At 35.4% G+C, this 19,805-nt stretch overlaps 1 protein-coding gene across 1 annotated transcript in view; it reads right to left on the bottom strand.

The window, feature by feature from the left end:
- Positions 1-19,805, bottom strand: part of PREX2 (phosphatidylinositol-3,4,5-trisphosphate dependent Rac exchange factor 2) — a 417,236-nt gene that overhangs the window by 82,088 nt on the left and 315,343 nt on the right. Inside the window, 1 exon segment of the mRNA XM_043975911.1 lies at positions 16,899-17,013. Coding sequence (XP_043831846.1) covers positions 16,899-17,013 — 115 coding nt within the window.

The raw sequence follows: 19,805 nt of genomic DNA, 5'->3' as shown, positions 1-19,805 counted from the left end.
GTAGATTTAGTAGCTACCACAATAAGAAGTTGAAGACTTGAAATATGATATTTTGGGAGGCAATGGAGTTAGAATTACCACCAATTTACACAGTATAACAGACTATAGTCTTTCAGAGGGAAAATAAACATTTAATAAAAGAATTTAAAGCATTCCTGATGTTGTAGTTTGTCCTTCATTATCGAAGAGAACCATGACAGATATGATGTCATGACTTGGACTGAATTGGATTTAAGTGGGGGAGGGCTGTGCAAGGTCACCAACATCATTCTCTTATCTAGAGCCAACTAAATCCAGTGGCAAGATATATACAAAAGGACAATTGGAGAGGGCCCCAGATGTTTAAGGCAATTGGGGAAAAGTGACTTGCCCAGGGTCACATAGTAAGTGTATGTGATGAAATTTGAACTCAGGTCCTCATGACTCCAGGGCCAGTGATTTATCCACTATACCACCTAGCTGCCCCTTCCTGATGTAAAGATCAGAGATGAATAGAAAATTTGACTTTCATATATTAGGTTCAAGAAAAGCATAAAAAGCTAAACATGAAAGAAAAAACATAAAGGACTTAATAAGTTAAAAGTTTTTCTATAGCTATATGGGAAGATGATATATATAACTTCTAAGAACTTTATAATTTTAAAGGTAGGTAGAAGGACTACATAGAGGACACAGAAATGAGTTAAGTTGGGAAGCTCTAAAAATGGATAGGTGACAGATAAATGTACTAGGAGAAGGGGGAAAGGGAGAGGGAAAATGGGGGAAATTTTCTCATATAAAAGGGATGTTCAAGGAGGAATTTTTACAGTGCAGGGGAAAATGGGGGCCAGGCAACATTTGAAGCTCACTCTCACTAGAATTGGTTCAAAGAAGGAAGAATAAATAAATAAATAAACATATACACACATACATACATACATATATAATTACATACACACCCACACTCAATTAGCTATAGAAATCTATCTTGCCCAACAGGGAAATATCAGGGGAAGGGAAGAAATGGAGGGAGAGTGATAAAAGGGAGGCAATAATCAGAAGCAAGACAATCAGAAACAAAACAGACTTTTGATAAAGGACAGGGTAAAGAGAGAGAGAAGGGGACAAAAAGAAGAAAATACAGTGGAGGGAAATAAATAGTTAATAATCATAACTGTGAATCTGAGTGGTGAGAATTCACCCATAAAATAGAATCTGATAGAAGAAACCTGAATTCAACAATATGTTGTTTAAAGGAAACACACTTGAAATGGAGAGAGCTAAAAGAAGGGACTGGAACAGAATGAATTATGCTTCAGCTGAAACAAAAAAGAAAAAGACAGGAATCATGATATAAGACAAAGCAAAGACAAATATAGACCTAATTAAAAGAGATAACCAGGGAAACTACATCTTGCTAAAGATAATAAAGATAATAGATAACAAAGAACTTTCAATACTAAACACATGCACTAAATTTTAGAAAATACTTTTAGAAAACTTACGTATGAATGGGAATAGAAAGGAGTATCTCTTTTTCTGAGCTATATATGGTACTTTCACAAAAACTTACTGTGTATTAGGAATTATACCTCAGTAACCTTACAAATGCAGAAAAGAAGACATAGTAATGCACGTTTTTCACACCATAGTACAAAACTGCATTTAACAAAGGCCTGTGAAACATATATTAAAGATTAATTTGGGGAGGGGGGCAGCTAGATGGCTCAGTGGATAAAGCACTGGCCCTGGATTAAGGAGGACCTGAATTTGAATCCAGCTTCAGATACTTGACACTTAGTAGCTGTGTGACTCTGGGAAAGTCACTTAACTCTCATTGCCCCACCCCCAAAAAAGATTAATTGGAAACTAGTCTAATCCTCAAGAATTAGTACATCAAAGAACATATAGAAATAATCAATAATTTCTATATAGACAAAAAACAATAAGACAACATACTAAAGTTTGTGAGATGCAACCAAAGCAGGATTTGGGGGGAAAGCAGGTTGCTAAATATTAAATAAATAAAAGAGAGAAAGAACAGATCAATGAATTGGGTATGCAACTAAAAAGCAAAACAGCAAGAGAACAAATTAGAAATCTCCAACTAAACGCCAAATTGAAAATCCTTAAAATTAAAGAAGAGTTGATTAAAATGGAAAGACTTTAAGAAGATGTATATTTCATGAAATTATGTAATTAATTTTCATGTGAGGTAAATCTAAAGTAGATAACTAACTTATTGGATGACAAAATCAATATTTAAACAGATTTCAATATGATGGAAGATGAAATGAATCCAGGAATATGAACTTCAAGAGGGATAAAAGTAAAGTTTTAACTTTAGGACTTTGAGGCCAGCTGTACAAGTATGGGATAACAGAAGAGTGAAGGAGACATAACTAGAAGCCAGTTCAAGTGAAAAAGATTTAAAGCTTTGAGATAATTACATCTTCAATATGCCAGTGGCAGGAACTGGCTTCCTAAAAAAAGCAAATGAGATCTTAGTTTGATTAATGAGAATAGTGCACAGAAAACGCCATTAAAGTTTTCTTCTTAAGCCTCACATGGAATATTGGTAATTGGCTTCTTTAAGGACCATGCCTGCTATCTAGGTTAGCCCATTTCATAATTGCATCATGAGATTTCTCTAAATACTAATGAGTATTTTCATTTTAGCTTTTACTTTAGCTGAATATTTTAGAAAGGTGGACATCTACTTGTGGGGTGGATTCGATGGAGACCAAGAGTCTATGATTCTGAATTGCTTGGATCTTGAAACTTGAATAAATGAGATAATATATATAACTCAAACAAATGAAATTATATATGCTAAATGTTTTAGATATTAAAGTGCTATGTGTTATCTATTATTAAGTAAAGTATTAAAGTATTTTATTATTGTCTCCATACTTATCTTGGGCTCTAACGCCTTTTCATTATATTTTTATGCCTTTTTCAGTTTTGAGAAAATTCTTATTATTTTTTTGAGTAGGAAGATCATATTTCAAATGTCATTTCAGAAATTTAGCAGCTATGCAACCCAAGACAAGTTACTTAACCTATCTGCCTCACTTTCCTCAATTATAAAATGCATATAATAATAGCACCCATTTCCCAGGTTTCTTGTAATGATCAAATGAGATAATATTTGTAAAATTCTTAGTACAGTGCCTGTCATGTAATGGGGGCTCAGAAAATGCTTGCTCATTTCCCTTTCCCCTTCCCTTCAATAGACATGAGCAAAGCAAAATAGTTGAATAATAAAGCCTTCTCTTTTTGAGGTGTTGCAATAATGCTGTCTGCTCTAAACTCTCAGCCTACCCCTTTCTTGTCCTCCCTTTTCATTTGAAAACAGGGTGTTTTATAGTCCTTTTCCATTGTTGTTAATTTTTTCCCCAAGTCTTAGTTTATTTGGGTTATAGCTTTGATGACAATTTTATTATAGGTTGAAATAACTCATTTCCAATGTCCTTAAAATTTCATACCACTCTTAAATTTGTCCATGGTATGTGCACCTATAGCTATCTTTTCCACATATTGCTAAAAGAAAAAAAAAACAGTGTATTAGAGAGCTTATGTTGCCAAGTTGTTGTTTTTTGTTTTTTTTTATTAGATCTCTCCCTCACTTCCACAAGAATCATTATACAATAATCAAATGTTTTTGAGGAACATTTATATTGATTTTTTAAAGCCCAAAATGATGTCTTTCATGGCTGGAGCTGTAATCTCAGACTACATTTCCTTTGCTGTTTTGGAGGTAAAGTTATGAAAAGATAATTTACCATTCATTCATATTCCATTATGTATTTACAAAACAGAAGAACTCTGGAATGTCAGAATAAATGAAACTGAACAGACCAATCTGAATGAAATTCACCCAAGAAACTATAGTGGAACATCTCAAATATATTGTCAAGAGCTATTGTCCTTGTGATCAGATGGAGAAGTCAGTAAAGTTAAAAACATAAATCAATCTTCCTTCCAAAGCACTGGCCATTCTTTCTTACAAAAAATGGCATGTTCTCATTGATTTTTCTGGGTGCACAATTTCCCTTTTGTTGCTCCAGACTCTCATTAATTCTACAGGTCACTCAGAGCCTCAGATCACTTTGATGTCTATTTCCCTTGTTTTGGTGAAAACAATAAATTTTACTTAATTTTAGGAAATGGGTGATTCACTGCAAATTTTTCCTTTGAAGACACTTCCAAATTCTTGTGATACCAGCAAATGCTTTTTACTTTTTTTTAGTTGGATAAATATTGCCACCAAAGAGAGAATTATTAGTTAGAAAGATAAGAGAGCTCATAGTCATAATATTAAAACTCTTTAATTGTACATGTGGAAACTAAGCTATCTTGCAACAAAGACTTGTTCTGTCTTTCTATCTAGCTATCCATATTTGTGTATTTTTTAAACCAGATCTTCTACACAGTTTCTTTAAGCCTCGACTAAAATAAAACTGAATGTGGAACATAGGCTATGAATACAACCTCTCAATAACAGGGTAAGTGATTTCAATACAGATGTTAAAAAACAAGCAACACCCTTAGTTAAGTTAGAACAGATATATCTATAGGCAATAGATATTTTCCTGAAGAGTCATGAGATCATAAAAGTGAGGCTGAGAGAGAACTTAGAAAACATCTAGTCCATCCTCTTCATTAAAATTTTTTTTTTTTTTTTGCAGAGCAATGAGGGTTAAGTGACTTGCCCAGGGTCACATACCTAGTAAGTGTCAAGTGTCTGAGGCCGGATTTGAACTCAGGTCCTCCTGACTTCAGAGCTAGTGCTCTATCCACTGCACCATCTAGCTGCCCCACCTTCACTTTATAGATGAGGAAACCAAAGCAAAGGGATTAAGTGACCTGTTCAAAGTCATAAACCTAATAAGTGGCTAAGCTAGGATTCAAACCCAGGTTCCATGACTCTAAATTCATTCCTTTACCCACTTTACAACATGTCTCAATGTATATAGCATTTTAGGAGTAATCAAATACAATTTGAAATGTACTAACAGACCTCTTTATGTAAAGATAAATATAAATAATCATCACCTATTGCAGCTATTCTCTAGCTCCACGTCTAATTATCAGAATTAACCCAAAGTTAGTTTATGAGTATACCAGTATAATAGTAGTGAAGTAAATAGGGTATCCTTTGATTATTCCCACATTCAAGGTATGGAACATGAACACAAAATGATATTTGCTCTGGTTCTTTGCTACCACCTAATCTCTCTCTCTTAGCTAAGCCCCCATCTCTTCTTGGTACTAATTTAAAGGAAGAATAATATGGTTCAGTGCTGCTGTTAGCATAACTACAACAACAACAAGCATTTATACAGGGCTTTAAGGTTTGCAAAATGCTTCATACTATCTTATATTGTTCTTAAAATCATCTTGTCAGAAAGGTGCTAATATTATCCCCATATAACAAATGATGAAACTGAGACTGAGACAAATTCAGTAACTTGCCCAGGGCTACAATTAAACTAGTAAGTGTCTGAAGCAGGATTTGAAGTCAGGGATTCCTGCCTCTTAGTCTAACGTTCTATTCACTGTGTTACCTAGCTGTATAATAACTAAAACTGAAATCTCCCAACACTATCAACCTATTCCCACATGATACATACTATGAACAGAGGATGTGGAAAAATATACTGGACTGATAAGACAAAAACATGATTAAAAATTCTAGGAACAACTATCTTTTTACTCAATAGATCTCATGAATTTCTCCCCACTCCTACCCCCACAGGCAGATATTTTCTGGAGTTGTTTAATTCCACTATCATTTTCACCTCATCTGATATTCCAGTGTGAGTGCTATGAGCCTTGAACACACTGATGAATTTCCTTGAGAGGTTGGCTTCCAACAGGGTTAGCATCTGTATATTTTAAATGACCTGGATTTTTCAAGATATAAAAAAGCTATAGAAGTACCAGGATAAATTCAATACAAATATAACACCATCTTATGCAGTCAATATATCTGATACCCAAGATATGTAGGAAACTAATAGAAATACACAAAAATAAGAATTACTTTTTGACAAGTCAAAGGATATGAATAGCACAAAGAATGTTCCAAATAATAGAAGAAATGAAACCTAAAAGAACTCTGAGGTTTCATCTCACACCCAATAGATTTGGCAAAGATGACAGGCTGAAAGTGATAAATGCTCATGAGGAAGTGGGAAGAAAGGCATATTAATACACTTGTGGAAGAATTGCGATTTCAAACAACTATTCTGGAAAATAATTTGGAATTATATAGGTAATAATAATCACATACCTTTTGACCCACCAACTTTATACTACTAAACATATATCTCAAGGAGGCCAACATCCAAAAAAAGCTTATATATTCCAAAATATTTATAATACTTTTGTGTTAAAAGACTGGAACCAAAGTGGGTATCCTATTGGTTAGGAAGTAGCTAGATAATTTTGTATATGTGAATATTACAGAATGGTATAGAGCTATAAGAAATGAACATAAAATTAGGGAAACCTGGGAATATTTTTATGAGTTGATCCAAAGCAATGAAAGAAAAAAAATCAGAATAAATTATACAATTCCAAAAGTTATATAAAGGAAAACACTAAAAGACATCATAATTTTGAACAACGTAGTGGGCATTTTTACTTTCAGTAGACTGATAAAGAACGACTACCTCTTCTCAGTAGAAAGGAAGTATGTTTGAAGTGTAGCATGAGACATACGTTGTCAGACAAGGACAAGATTTTTATTTATTTTACATAGTTCTACTTCACCATTATAGGGCATAATGTTGAGTGGGCAAGGAAATCACTGATCAATTACAGCAACATTAAAACACATTAAATATTTTATATACCTATATCCACATGACAAAAGGAAAACCAATATACTCTAGTTTTAATTAGAATGTATTGGACAAGAGAAACCCAAAGTAACTATTCAATTATTTCCCAAATATGTAATTAAAGTGATATTGCTTTGTGCCATTTCTATATGTCAAAGAAGATATCAATTATTGACCATGAATCATGTGGGGGGGGGGAAGGTAATGAAGAGCAAGCTTAAAAAAAATCCAAAACTTTTCTGAAACAGATTCTGATTAAGTTTCTGAAGCAATTGAGGTGATTTCCATTTTGAGCTAGAAGAATCCTTAGAAGCCACCTAGTTCAAACCTCATCTTACAGATGGTGAAACTGAGGTTCAGAGAGGTGCAGTCACTTGTTTAAGGTCACAAAGTTAGTAATATGATTTCGACTTAGGTCCTCTGTCATCAAATTCAGTGTTCTTAAGTGGTAAACATCAATTATATAACTTGAATGGCCTATTTAAAGTTTAGAGATATCTAGAGATAAATAAATATGCCTAACTAAGTTCTTCATGTAATTACATTGTGTTGAAGAATCTGCCACATAATTATCAGTCCTATTTCCTAAGTGCTGGGCTCTTCATATTCTTTTTTTAAATAAAGTTAAAAAATCCACTAAGCTATTAAACATAATAAAGTAATTTAAAATCTTTGCAGACATAATTACTTTTTCCTGGTTGTCTAACATCTCATTAGCAAACTATTAGATCAGGCTAAATTTATAATACTGACAACTCTAAGCCCCAACTTGCAAGTAAATAGGGACAGAATGTTGCTTTATTTTCCCCTTGCAAATGTCAGGGAAACAGAAATGCTGAAGCATCTTAAGCAATAAAAGTAAATGCAATTCAGCTGAAAGAAAAGAAAAGAGAAATATAAAGTTAAGGAGGAGGTAGGGTACAGAGACTGACAGATTCATAGGTAGTTAAAAAAGGAAATCACATAGCCCATTATTCCTAAAAGTAGAAGCTATAAAAAATGCAAAATTTCACTTGAATATTGTCTTTATGAGACTGTTTAAACAACTACATCCTCAGGACCAAAATTAATGTTACCTTTAATTGATATTACCTATCACAAAATTTTAAATATAGGTTAACAAAACCTCAAACCCTTCTTGTACTTTTACATATATTCTAAACAGATTCCAAATAAGTTTTCACAGCTCTTGATTAAATGAATAATCCAAAGTTTTATTTTTCCACCGAAAAATATAGTGTTGAAAAGTACAGCTATGGCAAAAATTAGAAATAGAGATGATAACATTTTCATGAGTTAAAGAGATTGCATCAGTTACTGGAGGGAGAATAAATTGCCTTATATTTTCTAATGAATTTTAATTCATTGTCTTGTCCTATTGTTAACTGTTATTTTTTGTTTTGTTTTTTTTAAACAAAGCTGAGGATACTTCATCATGACCAAGTAGTAATAATAGCATAGTGTTTATTCTTCATATAGGAATATGATTCTTCTGACCTTAACCCACAGGTCACCTGTACTGAACTCTTTGTCTTGTTTTGGTAATGGGCTGTGCTTTCAAATGTACTTATATGTAGACTATACATAAAAGAGTCTAGTAGCCAGAGATAAGTTGTGTGACACGGGGTAAGTTACTCAACTCCTTTCTTTGCCTCAGTTTCTTCATATGTAAAAGGAGGGGGTTGTATTTGGTGGCCTCTAAGGCCAATAAACAATTTACATCTAAGTGTCATGTTTACATGTCCTCTAAAGTATAAGCTACTTAGCCTTTTAACAAATAACTGTAATGTTTCAAAGAACATTTTTGTTCCTTCAGTTAGCTTGTGTATACTTTTCATTGTCATAAATCTATATTAATCTCAGTTTATAATAATATCAACAACAAAGTTAACATTTACCTAGAAATTATTATGTGCCGAACACTGTGCTAAGTGCTTTATAGTTACTATCTCATTTGATCCTCACAACAATCCTAAGAGGTAGGTATTAATATCTCTTCTTTACAGATGAGGAAACTGAGGCAAACAGAAATTAAATAACTTGTTTAAGGTCACACAGCTAGTAAGTTGAACACAACCTTAGTAGCTAATCTTTTAGAATTACACTGGTCAAAGAAATACAATTGATGACTAATTTTTTTTTAGCCAGGGCAATGAGGGTTAAGTGACTTGCCCAGGGTCACACAGCTAGTAAGTGTCAAGTGTCTGAGGCCACATTTGAACTCATGTTCTCCTGAATCCAGGACTGGTGCTTTATCCACTGAGCCACCTAGCTGCCCCCCGATGACTAACTTTTAAGTGGTAAACCTCTCTGAACTTAACTAGTCTGTCCTTCCCATGATAGAAATGTAGTGCACTTGGTACCCATAAGTTAATTTGAAACAAAACAAAAAACAATTAAAAGAATGTTGTTCGGGGGCAGCTAGGTGGCGCAGTGGATAAAGCACCAATCCTGGATTCAGGAGTACCTGAGTTCAAATCCGGCCTCAGACACTTGACACTTACTAGTTGTGTGACCTTGGGCAAGTCACTTAACCCCCATTGCCCCACAAAATTAAAAAATAAAATGAATGTTGTTCTTTGTGAAAAAACATAACCTTGAGTACCTCATGAGCTTTGCATTCTCTCTCTCTCTCTCTCTCTCTCTCTCTTGGTGATAAATTTGCTTTCATTCATTCACCCCTTTGGATTGTATACTCGGAATCAGGTTGAGGCTATCACTTCTTGATATCAGTGGTGATAGTCCTCAATCAACCCTCAATCCTTTATGTTGCATGCTAGTCTCATGTTCTTTCCTATTTGTCATAGTTCTTCAGTCAACTAGGTACTGGTAATAATCCTCTCATTTTCATAAAAATGGAACTTTTGGGGATATATATTCTTCTTTTCCACCCAGGATTAGCAAAGGTAAATAAACATCTGGCAGGTTTGTGCTTGCCACAACAAAGGCAAGTGGAAAACAGGATATATCCATAGCAAGAAAGATACTCCATGGAAGTAGGTCATAATATTTACTACCTGAATAATAAGAAAGGGATTTATCACCTAATTATGAGCCCACATAAGGCCTTGTACTCAACGACTCCCAGAGTATTCAAGAGTAGCAGGTATCTTATATATGCACTGGCTGCCTCCTGAGGGCATTGCCAATCAATCTGGCAAGCTTCTAATAGCATTCCATTCTCATTGATAGTGATAACTAAGGTACATAGGGTGTGTGCAGGAAAAATCAAAGAATGGAAGCCATCGTTCTATAAAAGATCATATTTTAAGCTTTACTATAATTTCACTTCGATATCAGCAACAAAATGGCCCTAGTTGTCCTCATGGTCAGTGATATGATACAAATGCAAAGGTCTACTTTGTACCTTCTATCTCTCCATAGGTCAAGATGCTGTGTGAAGATAAGTCTTTGTCTTGTTAGCAATGAATGGTTCAGTCCAAGTGATAGACACCTTGGCCCAGATGGTGAGGGACCTGAGGTAAAGGTCAATAAAGAACCCGTATTGTGAGAGAACATGAAGAAGTCTTCTCCTCAACTGTTAAAAGAACCTTGCAGAATTATTTGTTAAGCTAGTGGTTGGGGCTAAGGATTCTACCTGTTACAAGAGATGGGGCAGCTAGATGGTGCAGTAGATAGAGTGCCAGCTTAGATTCAGGAAGATGCATCTTCTTGAGTTCAAATCTAGCCTTAGATAATTACTAGTTCTATGTCCGTGGGCAAGTCACTCAATCCTTTTCTTCTTAGTCTCTTTATAAAATTAGCTCCAGAAGTAAATGGAAAACCACTCCAATATCTTTGCCAAGAAAACCCTAAATGGAGTCACAAAGAACCAGATATAACTAAAAACAACTGAACAAGAGAGAATTACTTGCTTCCTGCAGGCTTAAAAACATCCTAAGTATAGGTGTTTCTTAATCTGTTTAGTCAACTCATGCTAGAATATAGTAGCCTATACTCAAAGTTCTAATCTCCAAATAGATGATATTCAAGCTGGCAAATGGCTTCCTAACTGTTTGAGTTTGGTTATGCATTTGGGGGAGGGAGATTTGTTTTGCTTTTTCAAGAGAAAAGAATGTCTAATATAAGCCCTGAAAACCAGGATCTACCTCAGGTAGGGAAAGGATTGCATGCAAGAAATTAACAAAGAGTAAGCAGAATCTCATGCTTTAGAAGAAGAGAATTAACAGTACTATTTCAAAAATTATGCTACAAAATGAAGGAAATATTCAAAAAGAAGAAGACTTTTTACTTTAACAGGTCAGAGTGACCTGTGGATACAAGATTAAAAGGAAAATATATGCCTCCATCCCAAGAAAGATATTTACAAGGCTGAAAGCAGAAAGAGATCACACCGGGACCCATAACTCAGGATGCCAAGTGTAGCTTTGACATTGGAATTAAGAGCTAGTCAAAGGAATGTATCAAGGCTATAACTAATATATTTGATCTTTACACATATATCCTCCACAAAATCATATATTTATACCCTATAAAAGGGTGTAGAGGTGATCATGGGTTATTGAAATACATGACAGGCTTGAAGAACACCAACCATACCAGAAAAGTTTATGCAGTATGGCCTTTGAGCCAGACTGACTCTACTATCTAAGAACCAGTCTATATAAAGAGAGAGGTTTATTTACCATGGCAACCCATGAAGCAAAAAAAAAAAAAATACAAAATGGCCCTTACTGCTTTGTAGGCCTCTTTTTTTCTTCTATAGTGAAAATAGAGTGGCAACAAAAGGGAGAGAGGGCGCTAAGAATAGCAGTTTTTAAATCAACCATTAAAAATGAATTTAAGGGGCAGCTAGGTGGCGCAGTGGATAGAGCACTGGCCCTGGATTCAGGAGGACCTGAGTTCAAGTCCGGTCTCAGACATTTAACACTTACTAGCTGTGTGACCCTGGGCAAGTCACTTAACCCCAATTGCCTCACAAAAAAAACAAAAAAAAAAACCAAAAAAAAAACCCAAAAATGAATTTAACTGCTTATACCTTAAATGTGAGATCCTCATCCAATGACTGCAGAATTGAAATGCAACTGGAACTGAAATGTATCAACATTGAAACTCTTTCTCTAAATAAACCCAAAAGATATAAGGAAATGACAGCTAAATGGAAGGACAGTTCACAGATTCTCTTGGATAGGAGAAAGGGGAGCTGGCAAAATTGGTTTCTTCATGTGACCAAAATTCCAAAGAAACAGCATTTCATGGGATGTTGGTCATCTCCCTTTGGAGTACTCATGAGCAACAGCAGGGGAATATATTATGAAAGCAACATCAGCTTATGTGGCTGCATCGGTAGTAGAGGTTGGGGATTTAGAGAAATACTCTAGTACTTCAAAAGACCTTCCAAATTAAAGCAACACATATTTTAATAGTTGGTTCCTTAGATACAAGGACAGACATAAAAGATGCCAGAATCATATATCAGAAAATACCTCACGATCAAGAAACATAAGAGGACAAATAGGTTTTTAGACTACGCAGAAGTCTCATGTCTATATATTACAAATACTTTTTTTTTAAAGAACAGAATTGGAAGATACTAAACATGGTAAACAAGAAACAACAATATTTTAAAAATAGTATTGACTTTACCTTGACAAACCATAACTCACTGTTTACTGATGGCAGAGTCATTTAAGAATTGCCTGTGTGTGGTCAGTTCACTTAATTATTGCAGAAATTATCATAATCAAGATTAAATTAGAAGGAAAGATAAATGTGATCAGGCATGGTAGGACAGAATGTCCTACCATGTTAGGACAGAATCAATATGACCTATTTTAACAGGCTACTGACACCAATATAGGAAGACATTGATACAGACTATTAGCGTATTCAATAGAATTTTGATCAATGTAAAGCAATTATGAAAACCAAGAGGCTAAAAGGGCTTAGAAACCACTTCAGCCAGCACACATTTGATCTCTTTGACAGTTGTAGAAACACAGAAGTCAAAAGCACAGTAGATTTAAAACATGAACTCATTTTAATAACACTAAAGAAGAAGATAGTGGAAGATTATGCGCAATTTCAACAACATAAAAAGAGAAGGGGGAGGGAGAAATTACTTGTCAAAATTTTTGTGAGACTCAATAAACCAGATCATTCCTAGAATATTTAAAGTTGAACTCAAAAGGAGTGTAAAAAAAACAGAAGAAAACAAAAAATATGTCAACAACCTCATGTATTAAAATCTAATTTTGCAACATGTTATTCAAGGAAAAGAAAATGTAACTAAAGGAAAGGAAGACAGGAAGAATAGTTGGACCAGGTCAAAGATAAACAGAGGTCAGTGTTGAGGGTGACAATTTTTGTTTTGGTTTGTTTGTTGTGGGGTTTTTTTTGCAGGGCAATGAGGGTTAAGTGACTTGCCCAGGGTCACACAGATAGTGGCAAGTGTCTGAGGCCAGATTTGAACTCAGGTCCTCCTGAATCCAGGGCTGGTACTTTATCTACTGCGCCACCTAGATGTCCCCCTTTTTTGTTTTGTTTTGTTTTGGTTTTTTGAGGGTGACATAATTTTTAGAGGAATATACCCAATGACTGGAAAAAATCAAGGATACCATGATTTGGGGCAATTTAGAATGTATAAAAAAATACTAACCCATATCCCCACTTGCCCATCTCTAAAAATAGTCTTTATGAGGAATGATTTGTATGGATATTAGATATCCTTGAGGAAAACATGAGAGAGAAATCAACTGGACCTTTACAAAACTATAATTTACAGTAGACCACATCTTTTAGTTACATACTCAACAAAAAGATGTAGAGAATAAAAGATCGCCATTGTGGTTTTTTTTAATTGTTGTTCAGTTGTTTCAATCATGTATAACTCTTCATGACCCCTTTTGAGGTTTTTCTGGCAAAGATACTGGAGTGGTTTGCCATTAACTTCTCCAGTTTATTTTACAGATGTGGAAACTAAGGCAAACAGGGTTAAGTGACTTGCCAGGGTCACAGAGCTAGTAAGTGTCTGATGCCAGATTTCAACTCAAGAAGTTGAGTTTTCCTGACTCCAGGCCCAATGCTCTATCCACCTTGCTGCCCCAATCTGATCTGTACTTTAGAAAATCACTTTGACAACCATGTGGAAGATAGAATAGAATAAAGCTTTGATGTAGATAGACCAAATAACAGTTTCCTGCAACAGTTTGGGTGATATGCTATGAGGGCCTGAGGATGGCTATGTGAGTGGAGAGAAAGGGCCCAGTGCATGAAATATGGACCAAAAAAACTGACAAGATTTGCCAACTGACTAGGCAGGCATGCCTCCTACATGGGGAAGTGTGAAGCTATTAGTGGTGATGTTATTACTGGTGAAGCTACTTTCTCCCCACAAAGTTACAATGAAGAGAAAAAGATTAAACCAGGTCAAGAAAGGCAATTGTGACTAGATAATTAGTTGCCTGAAGGAATTCTCTCCTACTGCACAGTAATAGAGAAAATCACAGCAGGGATGAGGTAGGGGAGGCCATAGTCATCTAAAACTACACTTTCATATGAAGAAAAATAAAGACTTTTAACCTTTTAATAATAAGAATATTGTTTCCTGCTTCTGGAATAAGTGCTATGTATTACTAGTACCTAATTTTAAAATTCATTTACTATTAAAAACAGCATCTATTAAGATTGCTTGAAAAAGTAATAATGATATATAAAATGATGGTGCTAATAATGATGCTGCTAGTGCTGTTGTTGACTGTTCATTTACATATAGTACTTTTTTTTTTTTTTTAGTGAGGCAGTTGGGGTTAAGTGACTTGCCCAGGGTCACACAGCTAGTAAGTGTTAAATGTCTGAGCTCGGATTTGAACTCAGGTCCTCCTGACTCCAGGGCCGGTGCTCTATCCACTGCACCATCTAGCTGCCCCTACATATAGTACTTTTAAAAAGAATCTAGTCAGCTATTTAAGGAACTCCCTCCTGTGGAAACTCCTCCCACAGACTCAAATTGGAAACTGTTCTGTCACTTACAATATTAGAGGGATGTCTAGGGAACTGAGAGGTTAAGTGACTTGCCTTTCATAACACATGTTGTATGTCTTAGAGGCAGGGCTTGAACCTATAGGTCTTTCTGATGTTGAAGCTAGCCCTACATCCAGTAAGCCATGCTTTCTCTCACATACAAAGAACATACTAGTTTTAATTTAATAATGTTTACAAAATAATACCCTTATGAAAATAATGTAACAGAGTACAAACATGGCTGTGTCTACTTTTCAGATAAGGAAGCTATATAATTAAAAAAGACAGAGCTATTTCCTCTAGATCATATGGCTAATTAATGGCAAAATCAAGATTTTTTTTTTCTTTGCAGGGCAATGGGAGTTATGTGACTTGCCCAAGGTCACACAACTAGTAAGTGTCAAGTGTCTGAGACCAGATTTGAACTCAGGTACTCCTGAATCCAGGGCCAGTGCTTTATCCACTGCGCCACCTAGCTGCACCCCCACCAAATCAGGATTTTAATGAAGATGTTTTGACTCCAAGTCTTTCACTACTTTATCCAGCTCCTAAATAAAGCAATTAATGATAAAGACAAACAAATAAATGTGCTATTCTTGCTTCAAAATGGTTCCACTCTTGTCTTCTTGAACAGATTAAGAATTCAAGCAGTTGGGTCACCCACCATGTTTGTCCAATAGTGCAAACACTGAAGCTGAATTGATGCATTCAATAGTCAAAAAGCCTTTATTCAGCATTTGCTATGGGCCAAGCACTGTGCCAAGGTGGGGGAGGGGGAAAACAGAATAAAAAGCAAAAGCAGTTGCTTCTATTTCTTTGAAATCAATAATAAAGTTATCTGTAACTTTTTTTCTTTTTCTCTTTCTCCTCTCCTACCCCTCCATGGTATAAAAATGCCTGTTTTATTTCTTAAGTTCCAAATTAAATAAATATATATTTTAAAGTTGCTGAACTCAAAGAAATTATATTCTTATAGGGAAGAAAACAGGATTGAGTTCTGGAAGACTTGAGTACAATTCTTGCTTCAGACACTAGCTTTGTGACCCATGGCAAGTCACTTAAACCTTTGTCTGTCTCAGTTTTCTTATCTGTAAAATGGGGTTAATAATAAACCATCCTTTCCAGGGTTGCCATGAGGACCAAATGAAAAAAAAAAGTGTGTAAACTATTTTTCCTGCCTTATAGAGCTATGTAAAGCCTAGCTATCAACATTATCATTATTGTTAGGCATGTCAGTGACATTTCTCCTAACATGTCACCTGTCTGGAGAAAGCAAACAAAGAAGAAGCACCTCAATTTCCTCCTGGGTATATTTTGTTTGTCTGTGGTCAAGTTGGTGCTCTTCCTGGATGTCCCAGAATATACGGTACTGCTGTCAAATTCAATTAAAAACAGATCCCTGCAGGCCACATATCGATTTAGAAACTACAAGTTAACATTATCTAGTTATACTGTATTTCTATTTATTTATTTATTTTTGTTTATCCAGTTGCACTGTAGTCTGGTCCTAGTACTTGGGACTTTTGTAGGCCACAAAGGCCCATGGACTCGGAGCTTGACAGTCTGCTGTGGAGTAGCTGCTGCTGCTTATTCAATATAACCTCCTGAGGAAATTTCCTTTCCCTTGGAGTGGGTAAAGGTCTACTGTAGGGGATGAAAACTCTTTCACATTGCTTATCAAATCGGCTGCTAATCTATGTGTTTACTTATTGAGTATCATATTTTAAAACTTTTAAGCCATATACAATCATATTTAATTCAATATAAATTGAGAAATACAATAATACTCTTTTAAACTATGTCACAAGCATTTATATATTATATTATAATATTAATAGAATTTTGCCCCGTGTATACCATTAAGTCTATTTAATAAAGTTAGTGATGTTTTAAGTACAAATTACTATGCAATTTTTAAAAAAATACAGGTTTTTTGCTCTGATGGTTGTATAACTTCACAAAACTTCCTACAATGAATGGTTTGTTCACCAGCTAATCATATGACAGATGACGTCTTAGCCTTAAATCCTATGATCTTGTTATGGATCAAATATGAAAATGTATAATAAATGGATTAATACTCACCTAAGCTTCTGGTTATACTGTTTAACTTTTTCCAATGAAGCAGCATTAATCTGGGCTTGAAATTCTTCCACTGAAACACTGTCTCGGTAATAATATCCTTCCATGCTCTCCAGTGCTGTGTGAAGGAGGAAATGTGTTGGGTTTTTTTTAGAAAACATATTGTTAGGCATTATTTTTCATAGTGCAATCTTAAAAATCTTTTCCAACTCTTAATAGCAGAGAATCAATGATAAAAAGGCATAAGAGAGGGACAGCCAGGTGGCACAGTTAATAGAGCACTGTCCCTGGAGTCAGTAGGACCTGAGTTAAAGTATGGCCTCAAACACTTGATACTTATTAGCTGTGTGATCCTGGGCAAGTCACTTAACCCCGACTGCCTCACCAAAAAAAAAAAAGGCATAAGAGAAAATATATTCAGGGAGTCCAAAGTATGCATATAAACACAGTTCATGATCCTTAAAATAATATTTAATATTAACTTTCAACCATTCAATGGTTATCCCATTTATTATTTCATGAGCACACAAAAATTGAGCATTCTAGGCCTCTTCCATATTTAAAACTTTATTTTTAAAGTGTGATATTCTAAAATACTAACAGAAGACCCAAACACAAATCCCAGGTGGCTGATCTACTGGTGATTTCTTCCTCCATAGATACATTGTACTCTCAGGACTTTTTGTGACACCACCTTTTCTTGGTTAAATTTCTACCTGCCTCATGGATCTTTCTCAGTCTCCTTTGTTGATTCATCATTTCTATCATACTCCCTCAGAGTGGGTTTACCTTAGGGTTATTTTTGCAAATCGGGGCAAGTCTTTTAGCCTATTCAAGTTTTGAGGATCTTCATGTGAAAAATCAGGTGGTGAGTGGAATAGATTGCCTTCAGTATCCATTCCACCTATTTTTTTTTTTTGCGGGGCAATGAGGGTTAAGTGACTTGCCCAGGGTCACATAGCTAGTGTCAAGTGTCTGAGGCCAGATTTGAACTCACGTCCTCCTGAATCCAGGACCGGTGCTTTATTCATTGTGCCACCTACTTGCCTCCCCCTTATTCCACCTTTTAATCTTATGATCCTATAAACAAGTTAGATAAGAAGTAAATCCAAATCATCAAATTCAAATAGGTAATTGAGTTAGTTGGTAAAAATTGTTATACATTCCCTAAAACTATAGATATACCTTTAAAAACTGTTTGTATGTAAAAAATGTGCATATATATGTAAATGCGAATGTATGTGTGTGTGTGTGTGTGTGTGTGTGCGCGTACAACATGTTCCAAAGGTCTTATTGAAGTTTTAAGCTTTGATAGCTTAAATATAAATATTTAATAGCTTAAAACTTCAATAAGACCTTTGCTACACTCTGTATAACATATAATCTTTATTAAACATATTGATTATTGTTCAGTAGTTTTCAGTCATGTTTTACTCTTAGTGACCCCTTGTGGGGTTTTCTTGGCAAAGATACTGGAGTGCTTTGCCATTTCCTTCTCCAGCTCATTTGACAGATGAGGAAATTGAGGCAAAGAGGATTATGTGACTTTCCCAGGGTCATACAGATACTAAGTGTCAGAGGCCAGAATTGAACTCAGGAAGATGAGCCTTCTTGATTCCAGGCCCAGTATTCTATCCACTGTGCCACCTAGCTGCACCTTATTAAACATATACATCCACACATGATCCTCTTTAAATTTATTTTATACAGAAATGACCTTTAATGTAATGTAAATGTACTTTATGAAACGTAAATTATCTTTTAAGTTCCTAACTAATGTAATCGATTCTCTAGACCTATGACAGCCCTCAGGCTTTGTCACTGTACCCTAACAAGCACTGGTTATTTCTAACTAATAACTGAAACCTCCTATATGTTAGAACTTGTCTTTTAGAACTGCTTTGTTTTTCTATTTGTATCCTCTAATTTTTAGCACAGTGTTTTGCTTATAGGAAGAGTTTAATAAGTTCTGTACTGCTTTTGATCCTTCCTGCTTCCCTCCCCCTCTCTCTTCCTTCCTTCCTTCCTTCCTTCCTTCCTTCCTTCCTTCCTTCCTTCCTTCCTTCCTTCCTCCCTTTCTCCCTTTCTCCCTTCCTCCCTGACTTCCTGCTTTCTTTCCATCAATTTCACCTTTACAACATCTCTAAAATACCCTTTCTTCTCAACTTTGATACTACCACCTTCCTGGTGCAAGTTCTAATCTCTTTATATCTTGTCTATTGCAATAACCTTTGAGGCCTAGCTAAAATGTCATGTTCTGCAAGAAGCCTTTACCAATCCCTCTTAATTCTCACCCATTCTTTGTGAGCTTCTTTTTTTTTTTAATAATTTTTTTTTTTTGCAGGAAATGGGGGTAAAGTGACTTGCCCACGGTCACACAGCTAGTAAGTGTCAAGTGTCTGAGGCCGGATTTGAACTCAGGTACTCCTGAATCCCGGGCCGGTGCTTAACCACTGCGCCATCTAGCTGCCCCCCTTTGTGAGCTTCTTGCAGGCAGAGATTATCTTTTGCCTATGTTATCCTCAGCTTTTAGCATAGTACTTGGCATATAGTAGACACTTTATAAATGATAATGGACTAACTAAATATCTTTCTTCCTAGCAAGATAGTAGCATTGGTAGAGTTTTTCATCATTAAATGATAAAAAAAGCAAGTAGCAGCATATTGCTCACCTATCACCTGGATAGTTGAAGAAAAATTAGCATGATATACTGTGGGGAGAAGTTGATGAATGAGACAAAGCTGTAAGGTAGGACCCAGGATACCAGACTTGGAATAACAAGCAGGAGCAAATCAAGGATATGAACTGAATACTGCAGAGAAAAGCCAGAGGTCCGAATGGAGCAGGTCAAGACCATGTCAGCAATCAGAAACCAATAAATACATAAGAAGTCATATATCAGGACAGAC

Source organism: Dromiciops gliroides, chromosome 1, assembly GCF_019393635.1.
Source record: "Dromiciops gliroides isolate mDroGli1 chromosome 1, mDroGli1.pri, whole genome shotgun sequence".
In the NCBI taxonomy this organism is placed as follows: Eukaryota; Metazoa; Chordata; class Mammalia; order Microbiotheria; family Microbiotheriidae; genus Dromiciops; species Dromiciops gliroides.
The sequence above is the reverse complement of the archived record's forward strand: the minus strand, read 5'-3'. Positions and strand labels throughout refer to the sequence as shown.